Raw genomic sequence first — 26,412 nt, 5'->3', positions numbered from 1 at the left:
TTTTCTCAAGATTGCTGAGGCTATTTGGATTTTTGTTTGTTTGTTTGTTTGTTTTGGGTTCCATATATTTGTGGAGTATTTATTCTAGACCTGTGAAATATGCCATTAGTATTTTAATAAGGATTGCATTGAATCTATAGATTGCTTTGGGTAGTGTTAATTCTTCCTATCCATCAACCAGGTATATGCTTCCACTCATTTGGATCTTCTTCTATTTCTTTTTTAGTGTCCTGTAGGTACACGTCTTTTACCTCCTTGATTAAGTTTATTCTTAGGTATCTTGTTATTTTTTTGTTGCAGTAGTAAATGGAGTTGTTTTCTTAGTTTCTGTTCTGATAGTTCATTATTGGTGTATAAAAATGCCACTGATATCTGAATATTAATTTTGTACCCTGCTACTTTGACAAATTTATTTATCAGATCTATTAGTTTTTCAGTGGAGTCTTTAGGGTTTACTATGTACAATATCATGTCATCTGAGAAAAATTACACTTTTACTTTCTCCTTTCCAATTTGGATGCCTTTTCTCTCTTCTTGTTGTCTGACCACTGTGGCTAAAACTTCCAGTAATAACTTGAATGAGGGTGGTGAAAGCAGACATTCTTGTCTTTTTTCTGATCTTAAGGGAAACACTTTTACTTTTTGCCCAATGAGTATGTTTGAGGTAGGTTTTTCATATATGGGCTTTAGTATGTCGAGGTATGATACCTCTAGTCCCACTTTGCTGAGAGTTTTTATAAAAAATGTGTGCTAGATTGTGTCAAATGCTTTTTCTGCATCTATTGATATGATAATGTGATTTTTGTTCTTCATTTTGTTTATGTGATATATCACATTTATTTATTTGTGAATATTGTACCAACTTTGTATCCCTAGATTAAATCCCACTTGATCATGGTGTATTATCTTTTTGATGTATTGCTGGATCCAGTTTGCTAATATCTTGTTGAGGATTTTAGCATCTATGTTTATCAGAGATATTTGGCCTATAATTTTCTTTCTTTGTAGTGTCTTTATCTGGCTTTAGAGTCAGGATAATACTGGCCTCTTAAAAAAGAGTTTGAAAGTCTTCCCTCCTCTTGAATTTTTTGGAATAGCTTGAGGAGAATTGGTGTTAGTTCTTCCTTGAATGTTTGGTAAAACTCCCCTGTGAATCCACCTGGTCCAGGACTTTTGTTTGCTGGGAGGTTTTTTTTACTATTGTTTCAATTTTATTAGTTGTTATCAGCCTACTCAGGTTTGCTGATTCGTCATGATTCCACTTTGGAAGACTGTATGTTTCTACGAATTTTTCCATTTTGCTCCAGTTGTCCAATTTGTTGGCATATCATTCTTCATAGTATTTTTTTACAATCCGTTGTATTTCTGTGATGTCAGTTGTTACTTCACCTCTTTCATTTCTGATTTTATTTATTTGGGTCCTCTCTCTCTTTTTCTTGATGAGTGTGGTTGAAGATTTATCAATCTTGTTTATCTTTTCAAAGAACCAACTTTTGTTTTCATTGATTTTTTTTTTTGATTTTTTTAGTCTCTGTGTCACTTATTTCTGCCCTGATTTTTATTATTTCCTTCTTCTAATTACTCTGGACTCTGTTTGTTGTTTTTTCTAGCTCTTTTAGGTGTAGGGTTAGATTGTATATTTGAGGGTTTTGTTTGCTTCTTGAGATAAGTCCTTATACTACTAGCTTCCCTCTCAGGACTGCTTTTGCTGTATCCCATAAATTTTGAGTTGTTGTGTGTTTATTTTCATTTGTTTCCAAGTAATTTTTTATTTCTTCCTTGATCTCATTGTTAACCCACTCATTCTTTAATGACATGCTATTTAGCCTCCATGTGTTTGAATGTTTTCCAGTTTTTTAATTGTAGGTGATTTCTAGTTTCATAGCATTGTGGCCAGAGGAAATGCTTGATATGATTTCAATCTTCTTGAATTCATTAAGACTTATTTTGTGTCCTAACATGTGGTCTATCTTTGAGAATGTTCCAGGTGCACATGAGAAGAATGTATATTCTTCTGCTTTGGGATGAAATGTTCTGTAAATATCAAATCAATTCAATCCAGTATGTCATTTTAAGCTGCTGTTGCCTTCTGAATTTTTTTTTTTTGGCCTGGAAGGTCTACTCATTGATGTTAGTTCAGTGTCAAAATCTACTACTATGACTGTATTGCTGTCAAGTTCTCCCTTAATATCCACCAAGACTTTTTAAATATACTTAGGTGCTCCTATGTTGAGTGTATATATATTTACAAGGATTATATCCTCTTGTTTGATTGGTCTCTTTAGTATTATGTGGTGACCTTTTTGTCTCTTGTTATGGCCTTTGTTTTGAAGTCTACTTTGTCAGATATAAGTATTGCTACCCCAGCTTTTTTTTGGTTGGCATTTTCCTAGAATATTTTTTTCCATCCCTTCACTTTTAGTCTGTGTGCACCTTTTGTTCTGAGGTGTGTCTCTTGTAGACAGCATATATATGGGTCATGTTTTCTTATCCATTCGGCTACCTTATGTCTTTTAATTGGAGCATTTAATCCATTTACATTTAAGGTTATTATTGACAGGTACTCATTTATTGCCATTTTATTCTTCATACCTATGCTCCTCCCTCTTTCGATTTCTTTTTTTCTTTTTTCTTCTTAAAGCAGGCCTTTTAACATTTTCTGCAATACTGGTTAGTGAACCCCTTTAGCTTTTTTTGTCTGGGAAGCTCTTTATTCACCTTACATTTTAAATGATAGCCTTGCCAAATAGAGTAGCCTTAGTTGTAGGTCCTTACTTTTGATCACTTTTAATATTTCATGCCAGTCCTTTCTGGCATGAAGTGTTTCTCTTGAGAAATCAGCTGACAGCATTATGGGAGCTCTTTTGTATGTACCTAACTCTCTCTCCCTTGCTGCTTTTAAGATTCTCTGTTTGTCTTTAACCTTTGCCACTTTAATTTTGATGTGTCTTGGTGTGGGCCTGTTTGGGTTCATCTTGATTGGGACTTTCTCTGCTTTCTGAACTTGTGTGAGTTTTTCCTTCACCAGGTTAGGGAAGTTTTCAGCCATTATTTCTTCAAACAGGTTCTCTATGTCTTGCTTTCTCTCTTCTCCTTCTGGTACCCTTATGATGTAGATGTTATTACACTTGACGTTGTCCCAGAGGTCCCTTAGATTTTCCTCATTTTTTAAAATTCCCTTTTCTTTTTAATGCTCACTTGGGTGCTTACTGTTACTCTGTTCTCTAAATCACTGATTAGATCCTCTGCTTCATTTAGCCTGCAGTTGATTCTTTCTACTATATTCTTCATTTCAGATATTGTATTCTTCATTTCTGACTGGTTCTTTTTTATAATTTCTATGTGTTTTTAAATGTTTACTATCTCTTTGTTTAGTTCTCACTGACATCATCCATTCTTCCCCTAAGGTACTTGAGCATCCATTGTTTTAAACCCTGCATCTGATATATTGGTTACTTCCATTTCACTTAATTCTTTTTCTGGGGATTTCTCTTGTTCTTTCATTTGGGGCATATTTCTTTGTCTCCTCATTTTGTCTCTGTGCATTAGGTAGATCTGCTATGGCTCCTTAACTTGTTATTATGGCTTTATAATGTAGGTGTCTTGATGGACTCAGTGGCACAATCTTCCAGATCACCTGAGCTCAGTGCTCCAAGAATGTAGGTTATGTGCACCCCTTGTTGTAGTTGAGTCTTTTTGTTTTTTAATCCTCACCTGTGGATATTTTTTTCATTGCTTTTCAGAGAGAGCGAAAGGGGAGGGCGGGGTGGAACACTGATGTGAGAGAGACACATTGATTGGTTGCCTCCTGACCCGGGCCAGGGATCGAGCCTGCTACTGAGGTACGTGCCCTTGGCCAAAATCAAACCCAGGACCCTTCAGTCCGCAGGCAGATGCTCTAGCCACTGAGCCAAACCAGCTAGAGCTGTAGTTGAGTCTTGAATGCTCTTGGCCCTTTGGTGGGTGGAGTTAATCTTTCAGGCTGGTTAACTATAAGGGTAAACCTCAATCAGAAACAGTTGGCTCCACGTCCCCATAGCACTCATAGGAAATAGGACTCTCCCTTAGCTCCACAAATGCCACCCCACAGCCCCCAGTCTTCTCGGGAACTTTAAAGTCATCTCCTTCTGGCTGGTACCTGCATTTCTGTACCAATCCTGTTTCCCTCTATTGAATTTAGTTACGCAATCAGAGCTCTGTCCCGTCGGAAAAGAAACTTGTTGAGAAAATGTAGGGTTGGGGGGAGGAATCCCACCTAAAAGTTAAACCAAAAATTTTTTAAATTATATTTGCTAAAGTAGCATTTTTTTTCTTGTTTAAAATGAGTCAAAGCATAAGAGCAAGAGTTAACCAAAGCATAAGGTAGTGCTTCCCTAGAGGGGTTGTCCTGTAGTCAGTTTGATTTGAAAATATCGCAGCTTTTCAGCAGTGATTCTCAAGCTAGGGCTTGCATCAGATCCCCTGGAGGCGCGTTAAAATCTGGGTTTCTGATTCAGGAGGCCAGGTGTGGGGCCTGAGAATCTGTATTTCCAACAAGGTCCCGGGGTACAGATGCAGCCGGCCTGGGGACCATAGTGAGAGCCCCTGTCTAGGAGATTTTAAGGGCTTGAGGAACCCTGACGTGAAGAAATCTGCTTAATGTCATCGTCCCAGCGCTGTCCCGACTCCTCAGAGGGACTCCGTGTCCCCCGGTGCGCGGCGGGACCGGGGTTGAGGACCGTGAGCCTTTCCCCTTCTCATTTCCCTCTCCCCCTTGCCGCTGCTCAGCAGGCGCTCACGGAGGCCTCCCCTGTGCCAGCTCCAGGGCTGTTCTGGTTCCCAGCAAGCTTGGTTTCTGGCTTTCCTGGTGCTCTGCTCCATCAGTGCCCTCAGCCTGCCCTGGGGTTAGGAAGGAAAATGCTGCCTTAGCCAGTGTGGCTGGGCGGTTAGAGTGCCGGCCTGCAGACAGGAGGGTCCTGGGTTCGATCCCGGCCAAGGGCATGTACCTCGGTTGCAGGCTCCATCCCCAGCCCGGTCGGGGCGCCTGCAGAAGGCAACCAATCAACGTGTCTCTCACATGAATGTCTTCCTCTCTCCCTTCCTCTCTCTCTGAAAAGCAATGGAAAGAATATCCTCAGGTGAGGATTAAAAAAAAAGAAAATACTGATTCTCTCCTTGAAAAATACTCAATAAAGGAAGGTGCAGGTTTATCTTAACATGGCTGGGTTTTCCAGGCCCATTTCAGGACAGCCGGGCTTCTCCTGGTCATTGGGCAGCCAGGCTTCGCAGCGGGGAACCGGGCCCAGGGGCTGTCCCCCGGCATCCCGTGTGGGCCCCGGGGAGCGCTGGTCCGCAGGCTCTGGTGGGGGGATGAGAGTCTGAACCCCCAGGTAGCCCCCAGGTGAGGCCGAGGCTGCTGGCCCATGGACCACACTTGCAGCACCAGGTTACTGCTGCTTTCCTGGGCGGGGGAGGGGTGCCTATTAATCTATTAAAATTAACAAGTGTCAGCTCACCTCATTACCCTTCAAAAGCGAAAGGTTGCTTACTGAAGGTCCGGCCACCTGGGGTTGGTTCAGACACTAGCTGCCCATCTTGGGAGAGTGAAGTTTTTGGACCCCAAGTTTCCTTCCTGTGATACGAGCCCCATCACGTGTAGCTGCTAAAATTGTTATGAGACTTAAACGAACTCGTGTCAGCGATGTCCCCATGGTGACGTATGACACACTATGGGTGAATTTCCTCCAGACTCTCCGTTCTGGGTACTTAGGAGGACTTTCTCCTCAGTCCTGAGCCCCCCCCCCCCAAAAAAAACGAGAGCTCACCAGGGGGCTGACTGTCAGGCTCAGGCACCGCCTGCTTGCTGGCTCCTCTGGGCTTCCCCCAGCCCGGGGAGCCGGCCAGGAGGAGGCTGCCTGCTGCTCTGCCTTGACACATGCTACTGAGCGCCTGGGGGTGGGGCCCCAGATGAATCAAAACGGCCCCTTGGTCCCAACCCAAGAAGCTCTCAGTCTGGGGGCGATGGGCTGTGGAGAGCTCGTCACAACAGCACGGGGTAGATATGCCTCAGGAAAGAGCTCTGGAGAAGTTCGAGGCCAGGGAGGCAGTTACTCCGGGACAGCGTCAGAAAACGCTTTCCAGGAGAGCAGCCCAACCTGGGTTTTGAAGATTCATAGGAGTTCGCCACTCCAGTGGGAGGAGCAGAGGGCATGCATTCCAGGCAGTGCAAACTCTGGGCACTCAGGAGGACTAGACTTGGGCCTGTGGGTCCAAGGCTGCCAAGGCAGAGAGGTGGCCAAGGAGTCCAACTTTACCGGGGGAGGGTAGCGGAGGTCAGGACCATGGGGTCTGAAGCAGGGCCGGAGTCCAAGGGCTTGAATGCTGCATGTTAGTGTCAAGAAGAAAGGGGTTGGTTGTCAGATGCTTCAAGGAGATCAGGGGAGTTTAGGGTTGACCAGGCCCTTTGGATACAGCCACTCAGAAGTCACCAGTGCCCTGGGCGAGAACACTTTGGGGGACAGATGAGAGGAAGTAAAGAAGAGTCAATAGGTGAAGATTCTTCCACGAGTTGGGTAAGAGGAAAGGGGATGAGTGAATTAGATGAGGGCCCCTGGGGAAGGGGGAGAAAAAGTGGTCCCCCCAGAACACTGTGGCCTAAGGCTGCAGCCTTTAATAGTAACAGTAAATAAATCATGGTACTAGTCGCTGATGTTTGTTGATCTCTTTATATACTGGTGCTTTCTCTAATCATGTCAGCCCTGTGAGGCAGAGACGATGATTATGCCCATTTCAAGGATGAGGAAAACTGAGGCACAGTGAGTTTAGGGACTTACCCAAGGATACAGGGCTGGGAAGCGATGACGCTGGGATTTCAGGCCAGGTCCTTAACTCTCTGTGCTGACCTGCACCCATCTCAGCTGCCCTCTCTTGCTTTGGCCTGGGCTTGCACACGGACTCCCAGCCCTCTCTCCTACCCTCAGTTCTTGTGTCTGGATGCCAACATATGGATTGGGGCTCAAGACCCTTTGGTCCAGCCCCCTAGTGGTCTGATGAGGAAAGCTGACCCACCATTGCCTGGCAGCCTGCTCTGCACTGAAGGTTCCTGATAGAATCCACAGGCCCCAGTGGTCTGTGTCCCCATGGCTCAGGCCATAGTGGTGCCATTCTGCCCACGGCCGAACCCAGTCCCGCCTATGCAAGACTGGAGCTCGTGGCTGAGGTCAGCAAAGAGGCTTCCGCACTGGGCCTCCGCCTCTGGGCAGTTCCGTTTCTGCAGCACTTCTAAGTAACTGGTGTCTTTCCTCTAAGCCATCTGCTCTGCCTGGATCAAGGCCAGCCTTCCTCAGTAAGCCGCCTCACCCCTGCCCCCCACGCACCCCCACCCTGCCTCCAAACGGCAAAACTGTGAAATGGAAAATGAAGAAACTGTTAGGAGGAAAGTAGCAGGGAAAGTAGAGGAAACAAGAGCTCCTGCCTCTCCCAGCCCAGGCCAGCAGCTCCCTGCAGGCTTCCACCTGGTTGTGCGGTTACCTGGCCATGTTGTTACCTGGCTGTGTGACCTCAAATGAGCTGGGTGCCCTCTCTGGGCACAGGTTCCTCTTTTTACAATAATAGATCTTTGAAGTTCCCTATATCCCAGCTGTCTGTGTGTAGACAAAAATGTGTCTCCAGAGTTCACGCAAATGTTTCCTCCTAACTCCACTTCCTCCCTGAGCCGCTTCCTCTGAGCACTGTCACACTCACCCTGTTCCAGTTCAGGGACCCCGCCGGAGAGCCTGTGACCACTCCCAGGGGGAATGACTGCACTGTGGGCTGTGACCCACTCCCAGGGGAAATGACAGCACTGTGGGCTGTGACCCACTCCCAGGGGAAATGACAGCACTGTGGGCTGTGACCCACTCCCAGGGGAAATGACAGCACTGTGGACTGTGACCCACTCCTAGGCAAGACTGTCGACTGTGACCCACTCCCAGAGGAGGCTGTGGACTGTGTCCCACTCCCAGGGGAACTGTGGGCTGTGACCCACTCCCAGGGGGGATTGTGGACTGTGACCCACTCCTAGGGGTATGACGGGGCCGTGGACTGTCACCTGCTCCAGTTCCCCACAAGATCCCGGGTCCAGGGCCTCTTTCCTGGGCGCCATCTAGCACTGGGCCATCCTCAGGGCTCTGGGGGGTCTAGGGACCTGGGAAGGCCTCTCCTCTCCCACTAGATGCCACATGAGATTTATTCCTCTAGCCTAGCAAGGGCTTCTGTCCCCAGAGACTCACTAACAAGGATCATTCAAGAGGCAGGTGAGGAAGAAGGTAAACGGGGATGTTCTTGGGCCTTAGCAGCCTGCACACGAGGGGGGGCTGCAGCCAGCAACAGGGGGACAGGCCGGGGGTAGGACAGGCCGGGGTGTGGGACAGGCAGGGGGTGGGACAGGCAGGGGGTAGGACAGGCCGGGGTGTGGGACAGGCAGGGGGCGGGACAGGCAGGGGGTGGGACAGGCAGGGGGTAGGACAGGCAGGGGGTGGGACAGGCCGGGGGTAGGACAGGCAGGGGGTGGGACAGGCAGGGGGTAGGACAGGCCGGGGGTGGGACAGGCAGGGGGTGGGACAGGCCGGGGGTGGGACAGGCCGGGGGTGGGACAGGCCGGGGGTGGGACAGGCCGGGGGTAGGACAGGCCGGGGGTGGGACAGGCCGGGGGTGGGACAGGCCGGGGGTGGGACAGGCCGGGGGTGGGACAGGCCGGGGGTGGGACAGGCCGGGGTAGGACAGGCCGGGGTAGGACAGGCCGGGGGTGGGACAGGCCGGGGGTGGGACAGGCCGGGGGTGGGACAGGCAGGGGGTGGGACAGGCCGGGGGTGGGACAGGCAGGGGGCGGGACAGGCAGGGGGCGGGACAGGCAGGGGGCGGGACAGGCCGGGGGCGGGACAGGCCGGGGGTGGGACAGGCCGGGGGTGGGACAGGCAGGGGGTGGGACAGGCAGGGGGTGGGACAGGCCGGGGGTGGGACAGGCCGGGGGTGGGACAGGCCGGGGGTGGGACAGGCAGGGGGTGGGACAGGCAGGGGGTGGGACAGGCCGGGGGTGGGACAGGCCGGGGGTGGGACAGGCCGGGGGCGGGACAGGCCGGGGTAGGACAGGCAGGGGTGTCAGAGCTTTTCCTTCCCAGTGAGGGGCTGGGATCACGGTGGTGAGGACACCAGCCAGAGACTGAAGGACGCCGCCGGGTCATTCCCCAGCCCCCAGGGGCTGAGCTGACCGTGGGGCCGCCGCTGCCGGGCTGCTCCAACCCCTTCCAGGCGTCACGGCGTCTCAATGACCTGCAGGCAGCCTGAGGAGAAATCGAGGCTCACAGAGGCCCAGGGCCCTCCCCTGAGCAACGTGGCTCTTAGGGTCCCAGGGCAATCGTCCGCAGGGAAAGCATTCGCTAAACTGAGGTAGATCCAGAATGGGAGCCGCGAGGGGGCGTGCGGGGCTTTGTCTGAGGCCCGCCCTGTCCGGCAGAGCCAGGAGGGGCCCGGCGTCTCCGCTCCTCAGCCGACTCCCTCCCTGCGGGCACCCGGACTTGTCGCCTTTATGCGTGCTCACAGGTGGCTTCCTGGGATGGCAGAGGCCTCTGTCCCGATCAGCCAGGTGCACTCTGGATAAAACGTTCCAACCTCAGTGCTTCCATTCGCTGGTCGGGGAGAGCGTAAGGAGGCTCCCGGGCTCTCAGACCCTCCCGTGACACTGCTCAGCCAAAGCCCACGGCGAGAGTCCTGGGGTTGCCGGGCCCTCTCCAGCAGGGCTGCTTCTTCGGGGAGGGGACCGGCTCTGCCTGGCACTTTGGGGTGGGGCAGGAAGAGGAGCCCACTGAAGGAGCACCTCTGGCATGGTCCCCTGCCCCAGGCATCTGCCACCCCTCTCAGACCACGCTCAGTGCTGCTTGGGCCCCTCTCGTGCCAGGGGGCCCAGGCTCGGCCCTGAGCCATGCAGACCAGCCTTGCGCTACGGCAACAGGCGGCTCACACAGACGGGTCTGTATGGAACCTGCCATCAGTGCCCCCGAGACAGCGTCACAGGGCCAGCCTGGCCTGGAGAAGGGGAAGCTTCCCTGACACTGAAGGAGGACTGGGGTACAATGGGCGCACCTTCAGGATACACTCAACCCACACACTCAGGAGCAGAAGACAGAGGGATGCAGGGCAACTGGCACGTGCAAGGCCCTTGAGTCAGGACGTACAGAAGACAGAGCATTTGGAGGCCTGGATACTGGAGGCGTGGGGAGCAAGCGCTGTCAGAGGGAGGGAAATAGGGACCTGCTTGTCACTCTCTGCTATGTGTGCCAGAGGGAGAAACTGAGGCAGAGTGGGTAACAGTGAGCAAGGGCCAGAACTCTCAAACCTCTCTTCTGTGCCTTGCTTGGGATCTCTAGGGAAGCCTGGGAAGCCTCTTCCTTCCTCTCCACTTTCCCAGGCCTGCCTCCTCCAGGAAGCCCCTAGGATTGCTCAGGACACTCAGATCTCGCTCCTTATCGCCTACAGTCTGCACTTGGAATTTATCAAGCTCCTGTCCTGGGTTATTTTGTTAGCCTGTGCAATGTGCGTTCGGAAACTGTCGTCCTCGGCACCAGGCACAGAGCCAGGGTCAGGTAGAAAGTAAGTGAGGGTTAAAGTCAACTGAAATCCTTAGTGCCCCAAATCCAGGAGCCTCGGTAGAGCAGCTGCATAGGCGATGTGGCCTCCTGCCCTGGACGCTTGCACTGAGAATGAATGGATGCACGGGTGCACGGATGCCTGGACGGAGGGGCGTGCGCGGGGTGAAGGGCACTGCAGCTGCCGTCGATGGCAGGCTGCCCTCTCCTTCACTGGGGAGGTGCGGGAGGACCGCATCGGCGTGGGTGCCGGTTTCTGTCCTGGTTCCACGGGCCGGTCAGCTGCTGCCAGGAGCTGCCCTGGGCTCAGGTCTCCGCTGCCTGGTGGGTTGTAGAGGCTCCACAGGACCAGGGTGAGAAGGGGCTGTGCGGAGGGGGCCGCGCCCGGCTCGCGAGGGTGATGCTGTCCCCCTTTGCGCAGGATGGAGAACCTGTTCATCAACCGCTTCATGCACATGTTCCAGTCATCCTGGAGCGACTTTGCTGACTTCGAAAAAATCTTCGTGAAGATCAGCAACACTATTTCTGGTGAGTGTGCCCGTGGGGCTCTCGTGGGGCCGGAGAGACTGGCCGGGCATTGGGAAGGGCTGCCCGCCAGACCCGCTGCCCAGCCTCCCCATTGCCCAGGCCCCCCCGCACACACGGGTTCCACACGGGTGCGCATTCTGTGTTCCTACCGACAGTGCACAGGGTTCCCATTGCTCCCCATCGTCCCCGGCTGCCTTTTGTCGTTCGTCTTCTGTAACAGCCGTCCTGACAGGTGTGAGGTCGTTCTGATTTGCGTTTCCCTGGTTAGTGGCCCTGAGCATTTTTTCGTACACCTGCTGGCCGCTTGTGTGTCTTCTTTGGAGAAATGTCTGTTCAAGTCCTTTGCCCATTTTTTAACTGAGCTGTTAGTTTTTTGTTGTTAAGTTGTAGGAGTCCTTACCTAGTTTGTACACTAACCCCTCATTGATATATATATGTTTTGCAAACATTTTCTCCCGTTCTGTAGGTTGCCTTTCACTCTTGATTGTTTCCGTTGCTATGTACATGTTTTTAGTTTAATGCAATATCCCATTTGCCTTTTTAAATTTTGTACTTGAGAAAAGAGTGCCCCAGGAACCTTCTAAGGGCCAGCTCATGGAGGACAGGATGGTGCCATGGCCTGACCCAGTGATAGGCAGGGGGACAGGCAGCTGGAAATGACAGGTGGAGCCCGTGGCCAGCCAGCTGTCTAGGGAGCACCTGGGAGAGGGACCCCTGCAGGGCCAGGCTGCCCCCACTGCGGTCTCAGGCCGCAGCGATTCCCTCCTCCACAGAGCGGGTCATGAACCACTGGCAGGAAGACCTCATGTTCGGCTACCAGTTCCTGAACGGCTGCAACCCCGTGCTGATCCAGCGCTGCACCAAGCTGCCCGAGAAGCTGCCAGTGACCACGGAGATGGTGGAGTGCAGCCTGGAGCGGCAGCTCACTCTGGAGCAGGAGGTCGAGGTAGGGCCTGGGTGGCTGGGGACAGTGGTGCAGGCCAGAGGCCCAGCTTGGATGGCCAGGCCACGCTCTGCTGGGCAGAAATCATGTCCCGTTGGCCAGTGCTTTCTGGCCCCAGGCCGCCACCTTCAGGCTGGCGGAGCAGCTTCTTCCTTCCCCTGGGCATTCACAGGATTGGTCTCATCTGTTGTGGGATGAGGAATTGACGGGGCATCGCTCCGTGATGCTTGGGTCCAGGAACATAACGTCAATACTTTCAGTGTCTGTATCAACAATTCAGAGCCCCCCTGCCTAGGGCCTGTTGTGGGCCAGGCATGGTAAGATGCCTTCAGGCACTGTGGGACTGTCACCCACCTTGCACAGGTGAGGAAACTGGTAAAAGGAAGAGGCCTGCAGCAGAACAAAAGGGAGAAAACTGGTGGATGTTTGACTTTCTAATTTGAAACGTTGGTGTCCCCTGCTTCAGCCCCCAGCCTCTCCCAGCCCTTCTTCTAGCCATCCCCTGCAGGGCCTCTTCAGTCCCAACACAGGCCTAGTCTTGAGAAAGGGAGGCTTCAAACTCCCGTGCTGTGGGTCTGTGGGACTCAGCGTCAGGCACTTTCCATGCTGGGGACTGAGGCCCCAGGAATGGCCCTGAGTCTCCCATCAGTGGACCTCTTCCCCCTAGAACCAGGACTACTGAGCCTCCCAGCATCTGCCCCAGGTGACTAGGTGGCCTTCTGCTGTTTCCAGTCATCCTGTCTCACTTGCTCGGCTTGCCTTGGGGCCCCAGCCGAAGAGGGATGGTCAGCACCATCTGCGGACAGATCTGCCAGCCCCACGGCCTGCCCACCTGACTCTGGATCTGCCTTCCCAGATGAGTCCCAGGAAAGGCCCCTGCCCCAGGCAGGCAGTCCCAGCCACCTGGAGCTGCCCAGCCCCGGACACCGCCTGGTCAGGGGGTGGCTGAGCAGCACGTGCCCCTGCAGGCAGCACACACGGCAGCTGCCCTCCGCAGAATGACTGCTGGGTGTGCTAACACTGAGTCAGTGCTGCAGGTTTCAGACTTCCCACCAGAGAATCACAGAACCTTGAAAGCCTAGAACTGGGAGGCACAGAGCAGTCATCCTGAAGGGGACTGCCTCTGCTCCCGGCCCCTGCTGCCTCCAGGGCAGGTGGGCTGTAGCCATCTTTGTCCAATGGTCTGGACACTCAGCTGTGGTTGTTCCCACTCAGTAATCTAATAGCCACCATTGACTAGGGTCATACACACGCTCCACCCCACCGCTGACCGCACAATTCTTAATTCCCTGAACCAATCACCAGGGCCAAACGGAGAGGACAGACACTGGGCAGGCGAGAGCACCAGTGTCTACAGCAGGAGCCTAGAAGGTCAGAACTGAGACAGGGCTGGCTCCCTCACTTCCCAGAAGGATGAACAATACCCTTGCCGCAGGCCCATGTCCCAGGCCTCCTGGTGCCCAGGCCTGGGTTCCCAGGGCCTCCCTCCCTTTAGCCTGTCATCCACCATGTAAGCAACCTGGGTCCTCTCACGGTTGGATTGGCAGCCGTCCCTTCTGTGCAGCAGTCACTAATGGTCACGTCTGCTTCGAAAGGCTGGTTGTCCAGCCCATCACAGAAGCCCAGACAGCCCTGTGACCCACCAGCCCGCGTGTCTCCACCTTCTTTCAAGGTGTCCTCAGGAGTCCCATCACACACCCTTCCGAGACCTCCCTCTGCACTGGGTGGCCGAGGCACGACCCCCACACTGTCGCACCCCAGCCCCGCACGCACTGCAAGCAGGTGCTCAGAGCGCAGGGCTGGTGTTGCATGCCTGCGGGGTCCTTTGCGTTCACAGTGGAGGAGGGTCGTAGCTGGGCTGTAGCTCTCTGGCCCTTGGTACCCTCAGCCAGGATCCTGAAGGGCACACAGTGGACGCTGGGCCCTCAGCAGGCAGAGCTGTGGACAAGCAACTCCTCTAAGCTCCTGCTGACCTGTCTGTGCCACAAGGTAGCCAGCCACTCACCCCTTCCCCAGCTGCCCGCAACTCCTGCCTCCATCACGCACTCAAAACAGGAAAGGCCACTACAGCACAGTCCCGGGATGTGGAGCACGCAGAGGGAACATGGTCAGGGACATTGTAGTAACTATTCATATAAATGTCTAACCACTGTGCTGTACACCTGACGCGCACACACAGGCTCGTACACACACACACACACACACACACACACACACACACACACACACACGGCTTAAGAAGCAAAGCTTGCCCTCTCCCCTCTCCCCAAACTCCAAGTTCTGGCCCGAGCTGGCCCGACCGCACAAAGGAAGCCCGGGCACGCAGGCCGAATCCTGCTAGAGCACGCAGCATCATCTGGAAAGGGCCGTTCTCCACCTTCCCCACACCCCAGGCACATTTGTCCTGTAGTGGAACATCACAACTACAGAGGGGGCGAGGGTCAGGAGCGCCAGCAAGCTCGATGAACTTGCACCAAGCGGCCCTCCCCACTGTGCCACCAGCTCTGACGCCGACACAGAGCTCACCGCTCCTGCAGGCAACCCCAGCCCCCACAGCGTCTCCCTGCTCCAGAAGAGCACCCCACCCGAGGACCCTGTAGATCCCTGCCTGCCTCTGTAGACCCCACGGCTACAGAACCCCCCTGCAAACCTCCCAGCCCCAAAGACCCGCCCCTTTCCTGCTCCCTCCCAAGGGCAACCCACCAAAACCGACAGTGGAGTCCGCCTAGTTTTGAACTTGCTGTAACTGGAGTCCTACAGTGACACTCTTTGCTACTTGATTAGCCTTCATTCCATTTAACTCTATCTGCTTTCTTATTAAAATGTCCCTCTGAGTGGTCCTTCCACATCTTTCATAAAGGCCAAGCAGATTTCAGGTAGGCAAATGCAAAACGGGCCACTGTCGTTCCTTCCCTCCAGGGGAACCGTCTGCAACCTGAAAACTTGCCGTGAATCAGCCTCCGAGTGGGGAAACCAAAGAGCTACAACTCTGAGCTGTCGCTGCGCTGCCGGGGCCCCTCAGCTGCCTGCCCCGCCCCTGGGCCTCGTGCCAGGGACCGGCTCCAGCTGACACTGGTTTGGACACATTTCCTCTTGCTTCCTGCAGCAAGGGAACATCTTCATCGTGGACTTTGAGCTGCTGGATGGCGTCGATGCCAACAAGACAGACCCCTGCACGCTGCAGTTCCTGGCCGCACCCATCTGCCTGCTGTACAAGAACCTGGCCAACAAGATGACCCCCATTGCCATCCAGGTAGGCTGCCGCCTTGTTATCTCCCTGGGTGGCTGCACCCTCGGCCGACAGTGTTCAGGGGGGAACTGTCTTGGGTGCCTCACCCGAGCCTCCAGGAGGAGGGGGCAGCTCTGCCTTGCGTCTCCTAAGGAGGGTGCTGAAAGCTTTACCAGGCAGACAGGAACCTAGGGCTTCCTGCCCGCTGTGGGGAGGGCTGTCCACAGGGGCAGAAAGGGCTCCCCTCCCCGAGACACACTTGAGAAACCCTGGCAAGGCAAGGTGCTCGCAGAGGAGCCGCCCTGGGATAACATACTTTGCCCAAAACATGGACAGCGGCCCCCAATCAAAATGCCAGCAGGGGCCAAGCAGGTGAAGCTATGACATGAGCAGGAGACTGAGGCACCGAGAGGCAGCGTGGAGGCTGGGCCAGGAGCTGGGCCAGTCCCAGGAGGCCGCCTTCCAGTGCCCATGGGCTGTTGTCCCCACCAAGGACAGTGGAAGAGGAGAGAGGGGGAGAGGCAGGCGGGGGCAGAGTCTCATTTCCCCCCTTTCCTGGCTGCCCCTGCTTCCTCAGAGCACCAGGATGCTGCGACGCGTAGGAGCTGGGGTGCAGACAGGAAACAACACCCGGGCAGGACCAGGCAGAGGCCCTTGGGTGGTCTGCACAGGGGCCCGTGGCCGACAGGCAGACAGCAAACAGCAAGCAGCGCTTTGAGCCAACCGTGGGCCAGGCATTGGGTGCTAGAGACATAACAGCCGCTGATTTTGCCAGGTGCTAACCACATGCCAAGGCTGTCCCTAAGGGTTCACCCCTGCGGTCCGCAATCCCTTACCCTCAACTCTGAAATCTAAAAAGTTCTAACACTGCTAGGTTCATCAAAAATTGGCAGCAAATTTGTTGGGAGAAAAACTTGCTCTGAACCAAAAGGAGAGGCTACTGAGGCTTCATCCCCATCGGTGTGAAATTCACTCCTGCAGGAACACTAATATGTTCGACTGTAAAATATTATGTTGCCCAGACCCAGGTGGGAGAGAAAGGTGCCACACAATGAAGCACGCGCACTGCTAAAGTCCTTGAAATCCTGGATGCCGAAACATTTAGCCACCAGGGTTTCCAGGAAGGACCTGCCTCTATTCATGTAACCGTCACTACAGTCCCTCAAGGTAGGCGGACACTATCGCTAGGGACCACTTTCCTCAGAGGGAAAGCGAGGCACAGGTGCGCACAGTCAGTGGCAAAGCTGGGACTCAGGTCAGGCCGTCTAGAGTCTGTACTCCCCCCGAACCTCCCCCCTCGACCCTGGTCTCCCAGTCCCTGGGGCGCGGCTCCTCAGGAGAGCCCCAGCCTGTTAGAGAGAAGCCCTGTGCACCTGGTAAAGGGACAGGTGACGACAGAGGGATCAGCAGCTAGGAGGGGAGGACACGTCCCACCAGCCGGTGCCTCTGCAGCAGCCTGTCCCCCAGGGGGTAGCCTGGGGTCAGGGGCCTGAGTCCCAGCTCTGCTGGGACTTACAGACCATGAGACCTTGGGCAAGTCACAGAATGTTCCCGAATGTCTTCCTTCTCCTGAAAATGGAGACTTTCCAAATTATAAAGAACCATGCAAATGAAGGCCAGAGGAGAAAAGATTCAAAATCTGGTTCTGAAAAGGTCCCAAGAAAATACCCCCTCAAGAGGCCAATGAAAAAGTAAAAAAGAGCAAAAATATACAAGATTGGGCATAAAGAAAAAAGACAGAGACATTTCCCGAGCTCTCGGGGGCATACCGCCCCCCACAGGCCATTCTGGGAAGCGGGCACAACCTGCGCTGACACTGACGGGCCGGCTCCGAGGCTGCCGCCCACTCCGCATTACACTTGCGGATTTTAAGAGGACTCTGGAAATTAGCAAAGTGAGTGCAGCAGTGTAAGAAATGGCTCATATGTCACAGCCAGGTGGAGTTTATTCCGGATGCCTCCAGAGCAGGAAAACTATCAGCATAACTCACTACACCGATAAGGAAATTCTTCTGGCTGTATAAATTGAAACTGAAAGGAGATTTACTAACATTCAGTAGCCACAACTCATAAAAATTAAAATAATAATAGAAGGAAATTAATTCCATATGATAAAGTCAGGAAATATAATTCAAAAATAGCAATCCTATGGCCATTCTCATTAAAATCAGAAACAAGAATGCTTAATGAACAAAATAGTTAAACTAATCAAATAGAAACTGACTCATAGATACAGAAAGCGGGAGGGGTTTGAGGGTCTGGGTGCAAAAGGTGACAGGATTAAGCAAAGAAAAAGAAAAGCCGTAGACCCAGACAACACAATGGTGATTTCCAGGGGGAAAGGGATGGTGTGGGAGGTAGAAGGGGGCCAGGGGGGATAAATGGTGATGGAGGAGACTTGACTAGGGGCAGTGAACACACAATACAACGTACAGATGATGCATTAGAGTTGTACACCTGAAACCTATATGATTTTATTAACCAATGTCACCCAATAAATTCAATAAATTTTTTTTAAATCCAAGAATGCTGATATCACCATTGTTATTCAGCATTGTCCTGGATGTAATAAACAAGAAAATAATAAACATGAGAAAATAGAAAAGACTATATTTTGGTAATGATATGATTGATGGTGGACCTAGAAAACCTAAGAGACTCAAATTTTTTATAAAGCTACTAGAATTAACATTAATTTAACAAGGTGTCAATAAATATACTCCTCAAAAACACCATTAGCTTTTCTCCATGCTAACAATAAAATATAATATCCATATAAAGAATGTAAATATCTCAATAATTTTATATTATTTTTATGTTGAAATTTTAGATATATTAGGTAAAATAAAATTATATCACTAACATAAACTTCACCTGTTTCTTTTTACTTTTATTACTGTGACTGCATGAAAATTTTAAATTCTATATGTGGCTTGCATTATATCTCTATTGGACACTACTGTTTTTGAGAGAGAGACAGGGAAATTACCTTCCAAAACCTTTAGTATGACCTTGAGGGGCCCACTCGGGCTCCACCCCACCCCCAGGAAGCTCTCCATGGTCACCTGCTGTAGCTGCACTGAGCTCCGAAGGGCCTGCCGCCCATCGCCCAGTGCAGCCCCAGCCCTCACCTGCTCCTGCAGCTGGAATGCCACTTCCCCACCTTGGTCGGGATAACTCATTGTCATCATGAATGTCCCCCGCTCCAAGACACTGTGTTCTCCTGAGGGCGCATACCTTGCAGATGCACCTGACATCACGCTGTGGGGTCCCAAAGCTGAGCCAGAGTGATGAATGCCAGTGACTATGGGCATGAGCAAAGCTAAGGACCAGGATTTGCTGAGTGGGGAGGAATGCAGGGAGGGACCCGCTGTCAGTGGCCAGACCATGGAGTTTGGGGCTTTCTTTTCAGGCATTACGAGGTGACTGAGTATTTTAAAAGAAGGGGCTGGCATGACATGATTTCCATTTTAGAAGAAATTTCACTTTGGCCCAGTGTGGAGTTGCATCTGGAGAGGGAAGACAGCCTGGTCTCTACTAGGGAGGCACCTGCCGCAGGTCTGGGCTAGAGGGGCAGTGACCTGGGAACTGGAGGAGCTAGTCAGGGAAGCAGGGAGTCAGGAGCACTGAAGCAGAGCCTGGGGACAAGCACCATTTAACAGAAGAGCAGAGGAAGGGAAAGAGCCAGAGACCAAAGGCAGCCAGAACGAGTGGGGAGTGTGCAGGGTGGAGAAGGCAAGAGGGGGCGGGGGCGGGGGGAGACCACAGCATGTGCCCTGAGCACCTAAGGCACTCACGTCCTGCTGACGCAGTCATGCCCTCTTATTCACGGCCCACGATGGCTCTGGGAGCTGAGCAAATAAAGGCCCCTTATTCCAGATGGTGACACCGGAGCTCAGAAAGTCTCAGTAAGTTTCCAGGGTCCCACAGGTAGTCAGCGATGTAGCTGGGATGGGAACACAAACCCTGGGCCACCTGCCCTCCCCCATGATCCTCCCATGATTCAGAAGTCGCTGTTTAAGAAATCTGCAGTTTTCTGGAATTTCCTCAGCGGCCAGGCTCTCCTGGAGCTCTGGTCTGGGGTGGAAGACCGAGCATATTTTCTCTCTTCTATGTACCAGCTCAACCAAGTCCCAGGAGACGAAAACCCCATTTTCCTTCCTTCCGATGCAAAATATGACTGGCTTCTGGCCAAAATCTGGGTGCGCTCCTGTGACTTCCACGTCCACCAGACCATCACTCACCTCCTGCGCACACACCTGGTGTCCGAAGTCTTCGGCATCGCCATGTACCGCCAGCTGCCCGCTGTGCACCCCATTTTTAAGGTACGACAAGCTGTTGCTTCACCCAGTGGGGGAGGTTTCTGGATATGGAGGGATCAGGCGGGAGGGCAGGACCGTGGCTGGGAGGGCCAGCAGACACAGACCCTGGAGAGGTGTTCAGGGGGCAGAAATGCCTGCTGAATCCCGCTGGTTCCTGAGGACACAGGGCCTGGGGCCTGACCCCATGGTGGCCTGAGGGGGGAGAACCAAGTTGAAGAAGCAACTTAGTTCAGCATGACCCTTACCTGAGCCCAGGTGGCAGCCCTGCTGTCACGGCCCCTCTCTCTTCCTGATTCCTGTCAGCACTGACTGTTGGGGTGACTGCAGGCAAAAATATTTCCATGTGCCCCAGTTTCCCCATCTATGTATCAAAGATCAAATAGTGCACCTGCCCCATAAGGTTATTGTCAGAATGACAATAGCTAACACATGTAGAGAGCGTAAAGCAGTGCCTGGCACGTAGATAAGCTCTGCACAAGCGTTGGCTGTGTCAACTTTTATTATTATCACCACCGCTGAGCATCAGAGCTGCGCCCCAGACGTCCAGCAGCTTGTCGGCGGGAGGACCAGCGTGCCAATCTGCATCTCCTCCCTGAGCCCCAGCACCATGGTGGACTGGATGGAGATCTGAGGGTCCGGGGGGCTCCAGAGGAGATGCAGGCCTGTCAGGGGCCCTGGCCACCTTCCCTGATGCTTTCTCTGGCTCCTCCGCCCAGCTCCTGGTGGCACACGTGAGGTTCACCATCGCCATCAACACCAAGGCCCGTGAGCAGCTCATCTGCGAGTACGGCCTCTTTGACAAGGTGGGTGCCTCCCTCCCTGTTCCATGCAGGGCAGACCCCAGCCTGGTGGGCACCCACTTCTCAAAACCTGCACAGATGTCCTCTCAGGAGGCCAGGCGAGCAGAGTGAGGGCTCCCCAGGATCTGTGGCCAGTCTCCGGCCCCTCCACCTGGCCACTGGCCGAGCTCTCTTCTTCTGAGTGCATTGCCCGCAGCCAGCAGTTCTTCCTCCTCACCTGTCTCCTGTCACCTCTTCCACCCCTACCCTCTTCATCTTCTGGCATGTGGGTGCAGAGAACCTGCCTCCTGGCACCCACTCCTCACCTCTTATGCACTAGGGACCTGGGTGTCCCCTTCCCACTCTGCTGCTCATGGCTCTGAACACAGCCTCCCACCCTCTGTCCTTCCAGGCCATCAGTGCTCCCAACCCATTTTCCTCCCCAGCGGGCGTTGGTCCCTACTCGTTCCCTCAGGCAGCACCCCGCTCTGTTTTGACCCCCCGTATCTTACCAAGCCCAGATTCTCCCCATCCTCTCCCCAACCTGCAGCCCTCACCCCGACCTCCCTCCTTCCCACCTCCCATCCACTGTTTGGGTTGCAAAAGACAAAACCCAACTCACACCAGAGGAAGCTGGAAAGGAAATGGACTGTCTCATATACCTGGACATGTAGGGGTGAGGGAACCTCCGACCAAAGTGGACCCAGTGTCCCCGGGTCCCGCACTCTGGCTCACACGCCTCCTCTCTCTACACTGTACTGGCCTCGTTCCACCAAAGAGGCCTCCCCACCGGGGGGGGGGGGGCGCACATCACGGGGAGCTGCAGGCCCCTGTTTCCACGCAGTGAGCTCATCTACCTTCCAAACAGTACCGGGAACAACTCTGACCAGTCCCACCTGGGTCAAAGGACTCCTGGGGACGCACGTCTGGCACCCCGGCACCCTAGCCCTCCTTGACAGACTCTGTGGCCTGACTGCCCCCCCGTGTGTGTGTGTGTGTGTGCGTGTCTGTGTGCATGTGTGTGTGCGTGTCTGTGTGCGTGCACGCCAGCCTGAGAGCACCTGCGCCTGTATCTCAGCCGCTGGCAGGACCAATCCCTCCTTGCACTTCAGGCCTTCCTCAGAGTCGTAGGTCCTGGGGGCTGGTATCTGCTCCTTGGTTTCCTCCAAAGGTTGGTCACTGACAGCAGCACTCAAACTCCGGGCAGCCTGTGCTCAGAACGAGAGCAGGCACAGGGGGCAGCAGCCCAGGTGCCCCTCTGCCGGCTGTGCCCACTGCCCCCCTCAGGGTGGAGCTCGCCCAGGCTCTGCACACACCTGTCCAGCTCAACCGTGCGTTAGATCGGGCAGAGGCTCCTCCCCGTGGCCCCTTCATTGTCTGCGCTGCACTGTCCCGGTTGAACATCCCTCCCACGTGGCCCTCGGCGCGCCTGAGCTCTGGGGCTGGACGCTGGAGGGGAGCTGGCCTCGGCTCACAGCACTCTCTCTTCCCTCCCACTCAAGGCCAACGCCACAGGGGGTGGCGGGCACGTGCAGATGGTGCAGAAGGCCATGCAGGACCTTACCTACACCTCCCTGTGCTTCCCTGAGGCCATCAAGGCCCGGGGCATGGACAGCACCGAGGACATCCCCTACTACTTCTACCGGGATGACGGGCTCCTGGTGTGGGACGCTATCAAGGCGTGAGTGCATGAGGGCCGTGGGACCCACTGTGTGGCCAAAGTGGATGCCCTGGAGGGGGAGTGGACATGGGCACTGAGGGACCCAGCCAGGAGCCTGCACAGCTGACCTGGGCAGCCAGGGGCCTGGCTTTGCTGTCAGGGAACTGGTGGAGAAAAGGGGGTGTACAGGGATGGGGTGACCTTAATGACCTGGACATTAAGGGGTAAGTGACAGGGTCATTGATGGGGTCCTGCCTTGGGGCCCTGGGGCCCAGCTCTGTGGACCCCACTGGATCACCCACTCCCGGCTGGGCCCCTCCTCCTGAGCCAGGTTCACAGCCGACGTGGTGGACATCTACTACGAGAGCGACCAGGTGGTGGTGGAGGACCAGGAGCTGCAGGACTTCGTGAAGGACGTGTATGTGTACGGCATGCGGGGCAAGAAGGCGTCAGGTAGGGGCCGCTCCCTGCTCTCCTCCAGGCCTCTCCTCTGCTCTGCCCTGCACCTCTCAGTTTCCCTGGGCAACACTGGCCTGTGCCATTCACTTTAACACCTGATGCTGGGGCTACAGTCCCCAAGGGACCCCTGGCCACCAGGGTGCTTCATGAGGACATATCAGAGACTCTGTGACCCTGATAGCCTGGGTCAGAAACACCAGGACACTGGACCAAGCCGCTGTCCCCTCCCAGTGTGTCTTGCCCATATGGGTCCCTTCAGCACTGGTGTGGGGGTGCCCCAGGGAAGGCTGGGGGTGGGAGTGGGCCTCTGCTGGCCACGTGTCCCTCCTTAGCCAGCCTCTGGCTCCGCCTTAGGTTTCCCCAAGTCCGTCAAGACCAGGGAGAAGCTGTCTGAGTACCTGACGGTGGTGATCTTCACGGCCTCAGCCCAGCATGCAGCAGTGAACTTCGGCCAGGTGGGCAAGGGCAGGGCGAGTCCTCCAGGTAGGAAATCACCGAGGTCACCTTGATCTTGACGGCTACTGACCCACAGGTTGAGGCTGCCTCACCTCCGACCAGCCAGTCAGCTAGAGGAAGCCAGGAGGACCTTAGGCGACCTCAGAGCCCGAATCTGGCGTTCCCACTGAGGGTTCTGCCTGCTTAGCAGAGGCCCCGAGCAAGGGGCTGTGGCCCACTGCTGGGGCCCCGTTGGAGGGGGATGGGTGCACAGGTGGGAGGCGGGAAACACAGTAGGCAGCGGCTGGACTGTGTGTCTGTGGCTCTCCCTGCAGTATGACTGGTGTTCCTGGATCCCCAATGCCCCCCCAACCATGCGAGCCCCGCCACCCACGGCAAAGGGTGTGGTCACCATTGAGCAGATTGTGGAAACACTGCCAGACCGAGGCCGCTCCTGCTGGCATCTGGGCGCAGTGTGGGCGCTGAGCCAGTTTCAAGAAAATGAGGTGAGGCCATGTGCCCCTCTGGTGGGCAGGTCACCCAGGTGTAACCCACTCCTCAGCCACGGGGTTTTGTGATTCAGGACTCAGGAATCCTGACTTCCCAGGCAGAAGTGGCCCACAGGGTCCTCAGGCCTGAGGCTTGGGGATCTCAGGGTGGCTGGGGCAGGAGAGCAGAGGGGACTCTGCACCATGGTGACCTTCCCCACAGGGGCCCCCACCCAGCTGTGGACAAAGCTCTCTCATGCGGGTTTCTCCCTGGCACCCCAGAGACAACAACTAAGAGTTTCCTGAGTATCCTTCCAGGCATTTCCATGCACTTACATCTTGCTTAGCCTGGTCCCAAAGCTGGGTGTCTCAGCAGACATAACCCTGGGCATTGGCTCGGTGCTGCACAGAATGACTGTACCAGGCCCAGGCCCAGAACCATGGGCGTTTAAGTTACTCTGGGGCATTTGCTAGTGTGTTGGTCCCTCGCTAACATCTTTGGATTCGTGTCTTTGCACGTGTTCAGTAGGACGAGAGAAGACACTCCTAGTAGGGGAGTTTCTTGGTCAAAGAATGTTGAGTCTGAACTGCCCTCCACAGACTAAACCCCAAATCCAATCAATAGCCTGTGATGCTTCTCCCACGATCTAGTTTTAATTTGCAAATGTCTGCGTGAGTGTACAAATGAGCACGCCATGTCAACCGGGCGGAGGAGGCCAGTGTTGGCCCCGCTGCCGGTTGCCTGGAGCTGAGATGGGAAGGGGGGGGGGGGAGGGGATGCTAGCAGCATGGGGCCCAGCAGGAGTCCACGGCTAGGTGCTGGGACCAACAGCCTCCACATTTACCTGCACCATCACCTGTCCTCATAGCCCCCCCGAGAGGGGCAGTTATGTCTCCCATCTGTCTGTAACCCCCAACCCCACCCTCAGGGAAAGCCAGGTGACAGGTGATATCTGTAGTCACCACATTCTCAGCAGCAGCAGAGGATGACCACCAAGGGACGATCTCTATGGGTGGGACGAGGCCTGACAATTAAATGGCTGCATTGCTGATTAACCTGAATGTCCGTCTGTCTGGGCTCTCAGCTGTTCCTGGGCATGTACCCAGAGGAGCATTTCATAGAGAAACCAGTCAAGGAGGCCATGACCCGATTCCGCAAGAACCTGGATGCCATCGTCAGCGTGATTGCCGAGCGCAACAAGAACAAGAAGCTGCCCTATTACTACCTGTCTCCAGACCGGATCCCCAACAGCGTTGCCATATGAGCGGCTGCCTGAGCCAGTGGCACCCCAGGGCCGCCTGCTCCAGGTTTTGTTCGGCACCCAGACTCCAGCCTGTTCGGGCGGGGGGCTCACAGGGCGGCCCTGGGGCAGGCCTCCTGGCATCTCTTTCTCCCACACCTACCAGGATTCCTGGGGATTTTGCCCTCAGGCCCCAGGCTGACTGGCTTCAAACCAAAGGCTGCCCAGGGTGGGCAACAGCATAGCTAAGCTTCAGTGCCCCTTCCTTTTTCATTCCTCAGTCTTGAGCGAACCCCATACTCTGATCGAGATGTGGAGACACTGCAGGGGCCCCTCCTCGCAGAGCAGGATGGTGCAACTTCCTGCCTCGCCTAGCTCGGCGCCTCTGCCCCAGCCAAGCAGGACAACTGTGGGCGCTGCTTCTTGCTGGAGACATGGAATGGTTGTTTTCTGTTCTATTTATGCTTAGTTCAATTTCTTGTGTGTAGGACATGCCCAAATAAGTTCTTGTTGAATTAAGAATTGGTTGTCATAAAAATAAAGTTCATTTAAAACAGGTTTGCTTCCACATGCTGCATTCCAACCAACTCAAGCAGCTCACACCCCTCCCCGCTACAGAAAAAGCCATAATCCTTGTGATTCCATCTAGGCAGAAGCCGCCCACTACCCCCCCATCTGGATAGCTTCAGGGAGCTCAGCCAAACCCAAGCAGAATAAACACAAAGTAAGCCATACGTCAGAGTCAAGCTCCTCAAAACCAGGGTTAAAGAGAAAATCTTGAAAGCGGTGACACATATAACACACAATGGAATGATTTTAATTATGGATGGGCTTTTCATCAGAAACTGTAGGGGCCAGAAGACCATGGAACAGCATTTTTAAAACATTGAAAGAAAACAATCGCCAACACAGAATTCTGTAACCAGCAAAAAATATTCTTCACATATGAAAAAATAAAGACATTTTCAAGTACATAAAAAAGAAGAGACTCTGTTGCCAGCAGATCTACACTAGAAGAAATGCTGAAGGAAATTCTTCAGGCTGAAGGGAAATGACACTAGATGGAAACTCAGATCCTCAAGAAGGTGGACTAGGATCAGAAATGGTAAATATTTGCTAAATAAGAGATTTTTCTCCTCCTAATTCATTTAAAATATATATGACAATTTAAAGCAAATATATAGTACTGCCATGTGGCATTTACAATACACGTAAAGATAGCAAAAAAGACTGGGTATTAAATGGGCTTTTTCATTGACATGGTTTCTACATCTTCTATCAAGTGGCCCAATATTAATTCTAAGTAGTTTGTAAAATTTTAAGTAGGTATATTGTAATCACTAAAAATAATGTATAGCTAAAAACCAATAATGGTATTCTAAAATATGTAAATAATTAAAAGAAAGCATGAAAAGTGGAATAAAGAAATAAAAACATAGGGACACACAGAAATCAAATAAAATTGTTGACACAGAATCAACCACATCAATAATTGCATCCAATGTTAATGGACTAAAAACTTCTACAAAAAGGCAGAGATTATTAGAATAGATTTTAAAAAGCAACGTCCCACTGCAGTATCTGCTTCTCTCCATGAATCTTGATTCCCACCAGCAGGATGTCTCATATGCAACTGAGCGTTTTCGAGAAGCGGGAAGCAAGGACGGTTATCCAGTCAGAACACCTGGGCGGCCGTTTCGCTTCCCCGAAAACGCCATTTCCAAAGCA

The 26,412-nt window shown here is 53.3% G+C and overlaps 1 protein-coding gene across 1 annotated transcript in view; it reads left to right on the top strand.

Annotated features, from left to right (window-relative positions):
* Positions 1–24,854, top strand: part of ALOX5 (arachidonate 5-lipoxygenase) — a 57,197-nt gene extending 32,343 nt beyond the window's left edge. Inside the window, exons 5-14 of the mRNA XM_087824116.1 lie at positions 11,023–11,129; positions 11,903–12,075; positions 15,179–15,325; positions 19,422–19,625; positions 20,339–20,425; positions 21,904–22,082; positions 22,393–22,514; positions 22,875–22,975; positions 23,291–23,461; positions 24,529–24,854. Of these exons, the coding sequence (XP_087680242.1) occupies positions 11,023–11,129; positions 11,903–12,075; positions 15,179–15,325; positions 19,422–19,625; positions 20,339–20,425; positions 21,904–22,082; positions 22,393–22,514; positions 22,875–22,975; positions 23,291–23,461; positions 24,529–24,708 (1,471 nt within the window). The 3' untranslated portion in view covers positions 24,709–24,854. The remainder of the gene's footprint in view (positions 1–11,022; positions 11,130–11,902; positions 12,076–15,178; positions 15,326–19,421; positions 19,626–20,338; positions 20,426–21,903; positions 22,083–22,392; positions 22,515–22,874; positions 22,976–23,290; positions 23,462–24,528) is intronic.
* Positions 24,855–26,412: the final 1,558 nt, after the last annotated feature.

The sequence above is a fragment of the Miniopterus natalensis genome, chromosome 14, assembly GCF_054644295.1.
Source record: "Miniopterus natalensis isolate mMinNat1 chromosome 14, mMinNat1.hap1, whole genome shotgun sequence".
In the NCBI taxonomy this organism is placed as follows: domain Eukaryota; kingdom Metazoa; phylum Chordata; class Mammalia; order Chiroptera; family Miniopteridae; genus Miniopterus; species Miniopterus natalensis.
This window is presented reverse-complemented; position numbering and strand designations above follow the sequence as displayed.